This window comes from Lissotriton helveticus, chromosome 12 (assembly GCF_964261635.1).
Source record: "Lissotriton helveticus chromosome 12, aLisHel1.1, whole genome shotgun sequence".
NCBI lineage: Eukaryota > Metazoa > Chordata > Amphibia > Caudata > Salamandridae > Lissotriton > Lissotriton helveticus.
This window is the reverse complement of record NC_136073.1, coordinates 2,315,307-2,329,050: the sequence shown is the minus strand read 5'-3', so window position 1 is coordinate 2,329,050 and position 13,744 is coordinate 2,315,307. Positions and strand designations below refer to the sequence as shown.

At 54.8% G+C, this 13,744-nt stretch overlaps 1 protein-coding gene across 1 annotated transcript in view; it reads left to right on the top strand.

Annotated features, from left to right (window-relative positions):
• Positions 1–13,744, top strand: part of APC2 (APC regulator of Wnt signaling pathway 2) — a 195,848-nt gene that overhangs the window by 167,022 nt on the left and 15,082 nt on the right. Inside the window, exons 12-14 of the mRNA XM_078669362.1 lie at positions 1,571–1,710; positions 6,100–6,177; positions 12,576–12,692. Coding sequence (XP_078525488.1) covers positions 1,571–1,710; positions 6,100–6,177; positions 12,576–12,692 — 335 coding nt within the window. The remainder of the gene's footprint in view (positions 1–1,570; positions 1,711–6,099; positions 6,178–12,575; positions 12,693–13,744) is intronic.

Genomic DNA, 13,744 nt, shown 5'->3' with positions numbered 1-13,744 from the left:
TATTCCACTCCTGTAGGGGGCAGACTAACACAGTTCCTGCCTGTCTGGAGCTCCATTACAACAGACAAGTGGGCAAGACAGATTATCCAACATGGCTACTGCCTAGAACCTACAGCAACCCCTCCACACATATCTCCCAGACAGCGTCCAATGTCTACCGATCATCTAGCTCTGCTTCAGCAAGAGGTTCTGTCCCTTCTACAGAAGGGTGCAATTCAGTTAGTTCCTTTACAGGAACAAGGGACGGGGGTTTACTCGCTGTATTTTCTAATTCCCAAGAAATACGGGACCCTAAGACCGATTCTAGACCTCAGGCCCCTCAACCATTACAAACAATCCCGCCTCCCCGGGACTTGTATCCGTTCCAGTTTTCATCTTACTTAGATGCATACGCATGGACATCCTTCTTTCCTTACTTCTACTGACTCCATCATTTACCATCATGGCGAAAAACAATCTAAGGATGGAGCCGATGCCCATGCGCAGTATTGTCCAAGGGGGGAGTCACCTATCGGGACTAACAAAGACTTCTTTCAAGAAGACAACAACCTGCAATCATCCGAGCCCAACACCAGGTGGCGATCTCTTGCACAGTGTACTACTCTGCAGCTCTACATGCCAAGAACAGATGCATACTGGTAAGTAGCATTTTCCTTCTGGTGGATACAGTATCTGCCTGTGGATTCGTCACTAACCCACCAGCCTCCCCGTTGCCTGCCTGCTTATACCGAAAAATAATCAATGTATATCTTATGTGATTTATTGTTGAAATCATGTGATGCTTGGCACTAGGAAATTTCTTTGATGAAGAATTTCCAGTGTTGGCTGTGTTTGTATAGTGTGTATACTTGTGAGAATGTTGTCGAATCACCCGCTCATCATCATCCGATGACATCATGTGAAGTCGCATTCGGAGCCGTGCCTTTGTGACGTCCTCTTCGACGTGGGAAAGCTGAGGAGAAAAGTTTCAGTGGAATGCTGCGCATACACCGTGACGTGTGCACCAGTGACTTGTTGTGCACCGGCAACACGTGATGCAAGTACCAAATGCTGTGTCGCATGATTCGAGAAAGGCGAGCAACACAGGCCTCTCCCGAGTAAGCAATGAATGAAACGAGTAATCAGATCCCTTTTGAGCAGTGCTTATTGTGGCTTCTCCAGACTTCAAAAGAGTGAGGTGAGTACCACATACCTCTCCTGGGTAAGTAGTGCTTGAGAGAAGTAAATAAGTTTGTTCTGAGTGAAGTGTTCCTTTTTGAAGTGAGTCTTGCAGGGCAATAGTGAGTGAACAGTGAGCCCTCCAGGCCACTCCTTAGTGAGCATTGAGTCAGGTAGCTACTACAGGCTGGTACTGTGGGAGGCATGAATGAGGTGTGGTGGGGCGTGAGGTGCGTAAGGTGATGAGATGACAGCACGGCTGGCCTCAAATGCAAACACTGCTACTGTGTGAGCTTGCATCAGGGGTGCCACAGTGCCCACTGCTGGGGCAGCTGTGCGCCTAATAAATTTCCATAACATAACATAAGATAACATTTGTTCACAACCAGCCCTCCCTCTCCTCTCTTCACAGGTGGTCTGCAGGCTGTTGCTGAGCTCCTCCAAGTGGACTATGAAATGCACAAGATGAGCAATGATCCTCTCAACCTGGCCTTGAGGCGCTACGCAGGAATGGCCCTCACCAACCTGACCTTCGGCGACGTAGTGAATAAGGTGAGGGCAACGATGCCAACTCCCATCCAGCTAGTGAGGCAGAGAGAGGCATATCACAATGCTCCACCGTTTACCCACTGCGCAATAAGTTAGACTCTGAAACGAGTCACTCTCGGAGTGCGCCATGCAAGTGTAAACATGCATCCATCCATCCATCCACCCCTCCACTCTCCCAGTCACCACTCATGCAGCAGAAGGCCCCTGATGATTGGGCTGCAGGCTGCACCTTCAGAAGCCGCCGGTCTAGGCTCCACTGTCCATCCCTACATATGGTTTGTCCCACGACCTTCAGTCTGTAGACTGCACTTCTCTTCATATGGTCTGCCGCAACCCCTCCGTATATCCCATGCGGCCCTCCACACGTGTTCTGGCTCGCTCCATACTTCAGCCTGCACTTCTCTCTTCCTAGTCCATCCCAACCCCTCCCATGCTGTACAGTGTGTAGTACTTTAATATTGCGTAGAATAATTTCTAATCAATTACAATAAATCCAAGTAATCTTTGAAAAGAGCTGTCTGACTTTACATAATTTAACCTGCCACAGATAGGGGTAACAGAGACAAGCTCAGAGGAGTAACAGAAGTGACTGGCTGAGAGGAGTGAGAGCAGCACAGAGGAGTTACAGAGGCTTCCTTCCATGAGTAACTGAGATACTGGCTGAGAGTAGTGACAGAGGTGACTGGCTGGGAGGAGTAACAGAGGTGACTGGCTGAGAGTAGTGACAGAGGTGACTGGCTGAGAGGAGTCACAGAGGTGACTGGCTGAGAGTAGTGACAGAGGTGACTGGCTGGGAGGAGTAACAGAGGTGACTGGCTGAGAGGAGTAACAGAGGTGACTGGCTGAGAGGAGTAACAGAGGTGACTGGCTGAGAGGAGTAACAGAGGTGACTGGCTGAGAGGAGTCACAGAGGTGACTGGCTCAGAGGAGTAACAGAGGTGACTGGCTGAGAGGAGTAACAGAGGTGACTGGCTGAGAGGAGTAACAGAGGTGACTGTCTGAGAGGAGTGACAGAGGTGACTGGCTGAGAGGAGTAACAGAGGTGACTGGCTGAGAGGAGTAACAGAGGTGACTGGCTCAGAGGAGTGACAGAGGTGACTGGCTGAGAGGAGTAACAGAGGTGACTGGCTGAGAGGAGTAACAGAGGTGACTGGCTGAGAGGAGTAACAGAGGTGACTGGCTGAGAGGAGTAACAGAGGTGACTGGCTGAGAGGAGTAACAGAGGTGACTGGCTGAGAGGAGTAACAGAGGTGACTGGCTGAGAGGAGTAACAGAGGTGACTGGCTGAGAGGAGTGACAGAGGTGACTGGCTCAGAGGAGTGAGAGCAGCACAGAGGAGTTACAGAGGCTTCCTCCCATGAGTAACTGAGATACTGGCTGAGAGGAGTCACAGAGGTGACTGGCTGAGAGGAGTAACAGAGGTGACTGGCTGAGAGGAGTGAGAGCAGCACAGAGGAGTTACAGAGGCTTCCTCCGATGAGTAACTGAGATACTGGCCGAGAGGAGTAACAGAGGTGACTGGCTGAGAGGAGTAACAGAGGTGACTGGCCGAGAGGAGTAACAGAGGTGACTGGCCGAGAGGAGTAACAGAGGTGACTGGCCCAGAGGAGTAACAGAGGTGACTGGCTGAGAGGAGTAACAGAGGTGACTGGCTGAGAGGAGTAACAGAGGTGACTGGCTGAGAGGAGTAACAGAGGTGACTGGCTGAGAGGAGTAACAGAGGTGACTGGCTGAGAGGAGTAACAGAGGTGACTGGCTGAGAGGAGTAACAGAGGTGACTGGCTGAGAGGAGTAACAGAGGTGACTGGCTGAGAGGAGTAACAGAGGTGACTGGCTGAGAGGAGTGACAGAGGTGACTGGCTGAGAGGAGTAACAGAGGTGACTGGCTGAGAGGAGTGACAGAGGTGACTGGCTGAGAGGAGTGACAGAGGTGACTGGCTGAGAGGAGTGACAGAGGTGACTGGCTGAGAGGAGTAACAGAGGTGACTGGCTGAGAGGAGTAACAGAGGTGACTGGCTGAGAGGAGTCACAGAGGTGACTGGCTGAGAGGAGTGACAGAGGTGACTGGCTGAGAGGAGTGACAGAGGTGACTGGCTGAGAGGAGTAACAGAGGTGGCTGGCTGAGAGGAGTAACAGAGGTGACTGGCTCAGAGGAGTAACAGAGGTGGCTGGCTGAGAGGAGTAACAGAGGTGGCTGGCTGAGAGGAGTGACAGAGGTGACTGGCTGAGAGGAGTGACAGAGGTGACTGGCTGAGAGGAGTGACAGAGGTGACTGGCTGAGAGGAGTAACAGAGGTGACTGGCTGAGAGGAGTAACAGAGGTGACTGGCTGAGAGGAGTAACAGAGGTGACTGGCTGAGAGGAGTAACAGAGGTGACTGGCTGAGAGGAGTCACAGAGGTGACTGGCTGAGAGGAGTGACAGAGGTGACTGGCTGAGAGGAGTGACAGAGGTGACTGGCTGAGAGGAGTGACAGAGGTGACTGGCTGAGAGGAGTAACAGAGGTGACTGGCTGAGAGTAACAGAGGTGACTGGCTGAGAGGAGTGACAGAGGTGACTGGCTGAGAGGAGTAACAGAGGTGACTGGCTGAGAGGAGTAACAGAGGTGACTGGCTGAGAGGAGTAACAGAGGTGACTGGCTGAGAGGAGTGACAGAGGTGACTGGCTGAGAGGAGTAACAGAGGTGGCTGGCTGAGAGGAGTAACAGAGGTGGCTGGCTGAGAGGAGTAACAGAGGTGACTGGCTGAGAGGAGTAACAGAGGTGACTGGCTGAGAGGAGTAACAGAGGTGACTGGCTGAGAGGAGTCACAGAGGTGACTGGCTGAGAGGAGTAACAGAGGTGACTGGCTCAGAGGAGTAACAGAGGTGACTGGCTGAGAGGAGTAACAGAGGTGGCTGGCTGAGAGGAGTAACAGAGGTGACTGGCTGAGAGGAGTAACAGAGGTGACTGGCTGAGAGGAGTAACAGAGGTGACTGGCTGAGAGGAGTAACAGAGGTGACTGGCTGAGAGGAGTAACAGAGGTGGCTGGCTGAGAGGAGTAACAGAGGTGACTGGCTGAGAGGAGTAACAGAGGTGACTGGCTGAGAGGAGTCACAGAGGTGACTGGCTGAGAGGAGTGAGAGAGCAGCACAGAGGAGTTACAGAGGCTTCCTCCGATGAGTAACTGAGATACTGGCTGAGAGGAGTCACAGAGGTGACTGGCTCAGAAGAATGACTGAGACTGGCTGAGAGGAGTAACAGAGGTGACTGGCTGAGAGGAGTAACAGAGGTGACTGGCTGAGAGGAGTAACAGAGGTGACTGGCTGAGAGGAGTGACAGAGGTGACTGGCTGAGAGGAGTAACAGAGGTGACTGGCTGAGAGGAGTAACAGAGGTGACTGGCTGAGAGGCGTAACAGAGGTGACTGGCTGAGAGGAGTGACAGAGGTGACTGGCTGAGAGGAGTGAGAGAGCAGCACAGAGGAGTTACAGAGGCTTCCTCCGATGAGTAACTGAGATACTGGCTGAGAGGAGTAACAGAGGTGACTGGCTGAGAGGAGTAACAGAGGTGACTGGCTGAGAGGAGTGACAGAGGTGACTGGCTGAGAGGAGTAACAGGTGACTGGCTGAGAGGAGTAACAGAGGTGACTGGCTGAGAGGAGTAACAGAGGTGACTGGCTGAGAGGAGTAACAGAGGTGACTGGCTGAGAGGAGTAACAGAGGTGACTGGCTGAGAGGAGTAACAGAGGTGACTGGCTGAGAGGAGTAACAGAGGTGACTGGCTGCGAGGAGTAACAGGGGTGACTGGCTGAGAGTAGTGACAGAGGTGACTGGCTGAGAGGAGTAACAGAGGTGACTGGCTGAGAGTAGTGACAGAGGTGACTGGCTGAGAGGAGTCACAGAGGTGACTGGCTGAGAGTAGTGACAGAGGTGACTGGCTGGGAGGAGTAACAGAGGTGACTGGCTGAGAGGAGTAACAGAGGTGACTGGCTGAGAGGAGTAACAGAGGTGACTGGCTGAGAGGAGTAACAGAGGTGACTGGCTGAGAGGAGTAACAGAGGTGACTGGCTGAGAGGAGTAACAGAGGTGACTGGCTGAGAGGAGTAACAGAGGTGACTGGCTCAGAAGACTGTCTGAGACTGGCTCATAGAGAGTAAGGGTTGAGGGAAAATGCAACCTAGATTCAAACACAGAGGTCCTGCTAGGTCTTCTTGCTTTGGGTGAGACAAATGCTTTTAGAGCATGCCAATATTTGTTTATTTGATGTATATTGGTTGCACTCGTAATCCCCACAGACTTCGAGAAGGCAATGTGTAATGTCCTGCCAGGATTCTTAATACTCTCTCGAGTCACTTCCCCCTTTGTAGGCGGCCCCTGCACAGGATCCTGAACTCATAGTTTCCTTTTCTTCGACAGGCGACGCTGTCTTCTAGGAGAGGTTCTATGCAGGCCATTGTGGCACACCTGGCCTCTGAGAGCGAGGAGCTACACCAGGTGAGTTTTCCTTGGTGCTGGGAGCTAAACCAGGTGTGTTTTCCTTGGTGCAGGGAGCTAAACCAGGTGAGTTTTCATTGGTGCAGGGAGCTAAACCAGATGAGCGATGTAGGATGCGGGGGCTGCACCAGGTGAGTGATGCAGAGTATGGAGAATGGCACCAAGTGAGTTAGACAGGGTGAAGGAAAATGTACCAGGTGAGTGAAGCAGGGTGTGGGGAATTGTCCCAGGTGATGGAGAGCACACAGAGATGTCCCAGGTGAGTGAAGCAACGTTCGAGCAGATGCACCAGGTGGTTTAAGTTGCACAGATTTATACCAGGTGATTGAGGAAGGGTGCAGCACCAAATCCTTCTCCTTGACTCCAAAGCTTTATAACACAATACCAGTCATTCCTCTCGGTTAAAGGGCTGTGCCTCGCAAGACCTTCATCAGGTCTCAAAGTTGTGCCGTGCAGGGTCTTTCCTTGGACTCTAGGGCTGTGCCGTGCAGGTCCTTCCCTTGGACTCTAGGGCTGTGCCGTGCAGGTCCTTTCCTTGGACTCTAGGGCTGTGCCGTGCAGGTCCTTTCCTTGGACTCTAGGGCTGTGCCGTGCAGGTCCTTCCCTTGGACTCTAGAGCTGTGCCGTGCAGGTCCTTTCCTTGGACTCTAGGGCTGTGCCGTGCAGGTCCTTTCCTTGGACTCTAGGGCTGTGCAGGTCCTTTCCGTGGACTCTAGGGCTGTGCCGTGCAGGTCCTTCCCTTGGACTCTAGGGCTGTGCGGATCCTTTCGTTGGACTCTAGGGCTGTGCAGGTCCTTTCCTTGCACTCTAGGGCTGTGCCGTGCAGGTCCTTTCCTTGGACTCTAGGGCTGTGCCGTGCAGGTCCTTTCCTTGGACTCTAGAGCTGTGCCGTGCAGGTCCTTTCCTTGGACTCTAGGGCTGTGCAGTGCAGGTCCTTTCCTTGGACTCTAGGGCTGTGCCGTGCAGGTCCTTTCCTTGGACTCTAGGGCTGTGCAGGTCCTTTCCGTGGACTCTAGGGCTGTGCCGTGCAGGTCCTTCCCTTGGACTCTAGGGCTGTGCGGATCCTTTCGTTGGACTCTAGGGCTGTGCAGGTCCTTTCCTTGGACTCTAGGGCTGTACCGTGCAGGTCCTTTCCTTGGACTCTAGGGCTGTGCAGGTCCTTTCCTTGGACTCTAGGGCTGTGCAGGTCCTTTCCGTGGACTCTAGGGCTGTGCCGTGCAGGTCCTTTCCTTGGACTGTAGGGCTGCGCGGGTCCTTTCGTTGGAATCTAGGGCTGTGCAGGTCCTTTCCGTGGACTCTAGGGCTGTGCCGTGCAGGTCCTTTCCTTGGACTCTAGGGCTGTGCGGGTCCTTTCCTTGGACTTTAGGGCTGTGCAGGTCCTTTCCGTGGACTCTAGGGCTGTGCCGTGCAGGTCCTTTCCTTGGACTCTAGGGCTGTGCAGGTCCTTTCCTTGGACTCTAGGGCTGTACCGTGCAGGTCCTTTCCTTGGACTCTAGGGCTATGCAGGTCCTTTCCTTGGACTCTAGGGCTGTGCCGTGCAGGTCCTTTCCTTGGACTCTAGGGCTGTGCCATGCAGGTCCTTTCCTTGGACTCTAGGGCTGTGCAGGTCCTTTCCGTGGTCTCTAGGGCTGTGCCGTGCAGGTCCTTTCCTTGGACTCTAGGGCTGTGCAGGTCCTTTCCTTGGACTCTAGGGCTGTACCGTGCAGGTTCTTCCTTGGACTCTAGGGCTGTGCCGTGCAGGTCCTTTCCTTGAACTCTAGGGCTGTGCCGTGCAGGTCCTTTCCGTGGACTCTAGGGCTGTGCCGTGCAGGTCCTTTCCTTGGACTCTAGGGCTGTGCCATGCGGGTCCTTCCCTTGGACTCTAGGGCTGTGCCGTGCAGGTCCTTTCCTTGGACTCTAGGGCTGTGCCGTGCAGGTCCTTTCCTTGGACTCTAGGGCTGTGCCGTGCAGGTCCTTTCCTTGGACTCTAGAGCTTTGCTGTGCAGGTCCTCTCCTTGAACTCTAGGGCTGTGCCGTACAGGTCCTTCCCTTGGACTCTAGGGCTGTGCCGTGCAGGTCCTTTCCGTGGACTCTAGGGCTGTGCCATGCAGGTCCTTTCCTTGGACTCTAGGGCTGTGCCGTGCAGGTCCTTTCCGTGGACTCTAGGGCTGTGCCGTGCAGGTCCTTTCCTTGGACTCTAGGGCTGTGCTTTGCAGGTCCTTTCCTTGCACTCTAGGGCTGTGCCGTGCAGGTTCTTTCCTTGGACTCTAGGGCTGTGCCGTGCAGGTCCTTTCCTTGGACTCTAGGGCTGTGCCGTGCAGGTCCTTTCCTTGGACTATAGGGCTGTGCCGTGCAGGTCCTTTCCGTGGACTCTAGGGCTGTGCTGTGCAGGTCCTTTCCTTGGACTATAGGGCTGTGCCGTGCAGGTCCTTTCCGTGGACTCTAGGGCTGTGCTGTGCAGGTCCTTTCCTTGGACTCTAGGGCTGTGCTTTGCAGGTCCTTTCCTTGCACTCTAGGGCTGTGCTGTGCAGGTCCTTTCCTTGGACTCTAGGGCTGTGCTTTGCAGGTCCTTTCCTTGCACTCTAGGGCTGTGCTTTGCAGTTCCTTTCCTTGCACTCTAGGGCTGTGCTGTGCAGGTCCTTTCCTTGGACTCTAGGGCTGTGCTTTGCAGGTCCTTTCCTTGCACTCTAGGGCTGTGCTGTGCAGGTCCTTTCCTTGGACTCTAGGGCTGTGCCATGCGGGTCCTTCCCTTGGACTCTAGGGCTGTGCCGTGCAGGTCCTTTCCTTGGACTCTAGGGCTGTGCCGTGCAGGTCCTTTCCTTGGACTCTAGGGCTGTGCCGTGCAGGTCCTTTCCTTGGACTCTAGAGCTGTGCCGTGCAGGTCCTCTCCTTGAACTCTAGGGCTGTGCCGTACAGGTCCTTCCCTTGGACTCTAGGGCTGTGCCGTGCAGGTCCTTTCCGTGGACTCTAGGGCTGTGCCATGCAGGTCCTTTCCTTGGACTCTAGGGCTGTGCCGTGCAGGTCCTTTCCGTGGACTCTAGGGCTGTGCCGTGCAGGTCCTTTCCTTGGACTCTAGGGCTGTGCTTTGCAGGTCCTTTCCTTGCACTCTAGGGCTGTGCCGTGCAGGTTCTTTCCTTGGACTCTAGGGCTGTGCCGTGCAGGTCCTTTCCTTGGACTCTAGGGCTGTGCCGTGCAGGTCCTTTCCTTGGACTATAGGGCTGTGCCGTGCAGGTCCTTTCCGTGGACTTTAGGGCTGTGCTGTGCAGGTCCTTTCCTTGGACTATAGGGCTGTGCCGTGCAGGTCCTTTCCGTGGACTCTAGGGCTGTGCTGTGCAGGTCCTTTCCTTGGACTCTAGGGCTGTGCTTTGCAGGTCCTTTCCTTGCACTCTAGGGCTGTGCTGTGCAGGTCCTTTCCTTGGACTCTAGGGCTGTGCAGGTCCTTTCCTTGGACTCTAGGGCTGTGCTTTGCAGGTCCTTTCCTTGCACTCTAGGGCTGTGCCGTGCAGGTCCTTTCCTTGGACTCTAGGGCTGTGCAGGTCCTTTCCTTGGACTCTAGGGCTGTGCTTTGCAGGTCCTTTCCTTGCACTCTAGGGCTGTGCTGTGCAGGTCCTTTCCTTGGACTCTAGGGCTGTGCTTTGCAGGTCCTTTCCTTGCACTCTAGGGCTGTGCTGTGCAGGTCCTTTCCTTGGACTCTAGGGCTGTGCCATGCGGGTCCTTCCCTTGGACTCTAGGGCTGTGCCGTGCAGGTCCTTTCCTTGGACTCTAGGGCTGTGCCGTGCAGGTCCTTTCCTTGGACTCTAGGGCTGTGCCGTGCAGGTCCTTTCCTTGGACTCTAGAGCTGTGCCGTGCAGGTCCTCTCCTTGAACTCTAGGGCTGTGCCGTACAGGTCCTTCCCTTGGACTCTAGGGCTGTGCCGTGCAGGTCCTTTCCGTGGACTCTAGGGCTGTGCCATGCAGGTCCTTTCCTTGGACTCTAGGGCTGTGCCGTGCAGGTCCTTTCCGTGGACTCTAGGGCTGTGCCGTGCAGGTCCTTTCCTTGGACTCTAGGGCTGTGCTTTGCAGGTCCTTTCCTTGCACTCTAGGGCTGTGCCGTGCAGGTTCTTTCCTTGGACTCTAGGGCTGTGCCGTGCAGGTCCTTTCCTTGGACTCTAGGGCTGTGCCGTGCAGGTCCTTTCCTTGGACTATAGGGCTGTGCCGTGCAGGTCCTTTCCGTGGACTTTAGGGCTGTGCTGTGCAGGTCCTTTCCTTGGACTATAGGGCTGTGCCGTGCAGGTCCTTTCCGTGGACTCTAGGGCTGTGCTGTGCAGGTCCTTTCCTTGGACTCTAGGGCTGTGCTTTGCAGGTCCTTTCCTTGCACTCTAGGGCTGTGCTGTGCAGGTCCTTTCCTTGGACTCTAGGGCTGTGCAGGTCCTTTCCTTGGACTCTAGGGCTGTGCTTTGCAGGTCCTTTCCTTGCACTCTAGGGCTGTGCCGTGCAGGTCCTTTCCTTGGACTCTAGGGCTGTGCAGGTCCTTTCCTTGGACTCTAGGGCTGTGCTTTGCAGGTCCTTTCCTTGCACTCTAGGGCTGTGCCGTGCAGGTCCTTTCCTTGGACTCTAGGGCTGTGCAGGTCCTTTCCTTGGACTCTAGAGCTGTGCTGTGCAGGTCCTTTCCGTGGACTCTAGGGCTGTGCCGTGCAGGTCCTTTCCGTGGACTCTAGGGCTGTGCCGTGCAGGTCCTTTCCTTGGACTCTAGGGCTGTGCCGTGCAGGTCCTTTCCTTGCACTCTAGGGCTGTGCTTTGCAGGTCCTTTCCTTGCACTCTAGGGCTGTGCCGTGCAGGTCCTTTCCTTGGACTCTAGGGCTGTGCAGGTCCTTTCCTTGGACTCTAGGGCTGTGCCATGCAGGTCCTTTCCTTGGACTCTAGGGCTGTGCCGTGCAGGTCCTTTCCTTGGACTATAGGGCTGTGCCGTGCAGGTCCTTTCCTTGGACTCTAGGGCTGTGCTTTGCAGGTCCTTTCCTTGCACTCTAGGGCTGTGCCGTGCAGGTTCTTTCCTTGGACTCTAGGGCTGTGCCGTGCAGGTCCTTTCCTTGGACTCTAGGGCTGTGCCGTGCAGGTCCTTTCCTTGGACTATAGGGCTGTGCCGTGCAGGTCCTTTCCGTGGACTTTAGGGCTGTGCTGTGCAGGTCCTTTCCTTGGACTATAGGGCTGTGCCGTGCAGGTCCTTTCCGTGGACTCTAGGGCTGTGCTGTGCAGGTCCTTTCCTTGGACTCTAGGGCTGTGCTTTGCAGGTCCTTTCCTTGCACTCTAGGGCTGTGCTGTGCAGGTCCTTTCCTTGGACTCTAGGGCTGTGCAGGTCCTTTCCTTGGACTCTAGGGCTGTGCTTTGCAGGTCCTTTCCTTGCACTCTAGGGCTGTGCCGTGCAGGTCCTTTCCTTGGACTCTAGGGCTGTGCAGGTCCTTTCCTTGGACTCTAGGGCTGTGCTTTGCAGGTCCTTTCCTTGCACTCTAGGGCTGTGCCGTGCAGGTCCTTTCCTTGGACTCTAGGGCTGTGCAGGTCCTTTCCTTGGACTCTAGAGCTGTGCTGTGCAGGTCCTTTCCGTGGACTCTAGGGCTGTGCCGTGCAGGTCCTTTCCGTGGACTCTAGGGCTGTGCCGTGCAGGTCCTTTCCTTGGACTCTAGGGCTGTGCCGTGCAGGTCCTTTCCTTGGACTCTAGGGCTGTGCTTTGCAGGTCCTTTCCTTGCACTCTAGGGCTGTGCCGTGCAGGTCCTTTCCTTGGACTCTAGGGCTGTGCAGGTCCTTTCCTTGGACTCTAGAGCTGTGCTGTGCAGGTCCTTTCCGTGGACTCTAGGGCTGTGCCGTGCAGGTCCTTTCCGTGGACTCTAGGGCTGTGCCGTGCAGGTCCTTTCCTTGGACTCTAGGGCTGTGCCGTGCAGGTCCTTTCCTTGGACTCTAGGGCTGTGCAGGTCCTTTCCTTGGACTCTAGAGCTGTGCTGTGCAGGTCCTTTCCGTGGACTCTAGGGCTGTGCCGTGCAGGTCCTTTCCGTGGACTCTAGGGCTGTGCCGTGCAGGTCCTTTCCTTGGACTCTAGGGCTGTGCCGTGCAGGTCCTTTCCTTGGACTCTAGGGCTGTGCCGTGCAGGTCCTTTCCTTGGACTCTAGGGCTGTGCAGGTCCTTTCCTTGGACTCTAGAGCTGTGCTGTGCAGGTCCTTTCCGTGGACTCTAGGGCTGTGCCGTGCAGGTCCTTTCCGTGGACTCTAGGGCTGTGCCGTGCAGGTCCTTTCCTTGGACTCTAGGGCTGTGCCGTGCAGGTCCTTTCCTTGGACTCTAGGGCTGTGCCGTGCAGGTCCTTTCCTTGGACTCTAGTGACGTTTTGGACTCAGAAGTTGAGACCACACTGTATTTTTCTCCTAACATCTCTGTTCTCATGTCTGTCCCCTATAGGTGGTCTCCAGTATCCTGCGGAACCTGTCGTGGAGGGCAGATATTAATAGTAAGAAGACTCTGCGTGAGGTGGGCAGTGTGACCGGACTGATGCAGTGTGCCCTGCGGGCCACCAAGGTAAGATGTCGGAGGTGGGATACAATGCTGGGGTGTGTGGTGTAGTGCTAGTGGTGTGGGCTGTTATCAGATATGTGGTCTAGTGCTGGAGGGGTTATGTAGTGCTGGGTGTGTGGTGTAGTGCTGGGTCTGTGGTGTAATGGTAGTGATGTATAGTCTGGTGCTGGGTGTGTGGTGTAGTGCTGGAGTTGTGGCCTGGTGCTGGGTGTGTGGTGTAGTGCTGGAGTTGTGTTCTGGTGCTGGGTGTGTGGTGTAGTGCTAGTGGTGTGGTCTGTTATCAGATATGTGGTCTAGTGCTTGAGATGTGGTCTTGTAGTGGAGGAGCGTTCATGTGGTTTAGGTTTACCCCTGTGGTTGTGGTGTGTTTGGTTTGGCATTTGATATTGTGGTTGAGGTGCGCTCCTGTGGCCAAGGTGTGCTCTTGTGTGATTGAGGTGTGGTTCGGTAGTTGAGGTATAGTCTTGCGGATGAGGTGTGGGCCTGTGTTTGAGATGTGGTCTTGTGTGTCGAGATGTGGCTGAGATGTGATCCTGTTGAGATGTGGTCTTGTGTGTTGCTGTGGCTGAGATGCGATCCTGTTGAGATGTGGTCTTGTGTGTTGCTGTGGCTGAGATGCGATCCTATTGAGATGTGGTCTTGTGTGTCGAGCTGTGGCTGAGATGCGATCCTATTGAGATGTGGTCTTGTGTGTCGAGCTGTGGCTGAGATGCGATCCTATTGAGATGTGGTCTTGTGTGTGGAGCTGTGGCTGAGATGCGATCCTGTTGAGATGTGGTCTTGTGTGTCGAGCTGTGGCTGAGCTGCGATCCTATTGAGATGTGGTCTTGTGTGTCGAGCTGTGGCTGAGATGCGATCCTATTGAGATGTGGTCTTGTGTGTGGAGCTGTGGCTGAGATGCGATCCTGTTGAGATGTGGTCTTGTGTCGCGCTGTGGCTGAAATGCGATCTTGTTGTTGAGATGTGGTCTTGTGGTTGAGGAGTCACCTCAGGGATGGAGAGGTCCAGTGGAGGTGTTATCCTCTGGCAGAGAGGGGGTCTGCAGGCTGAGGTGT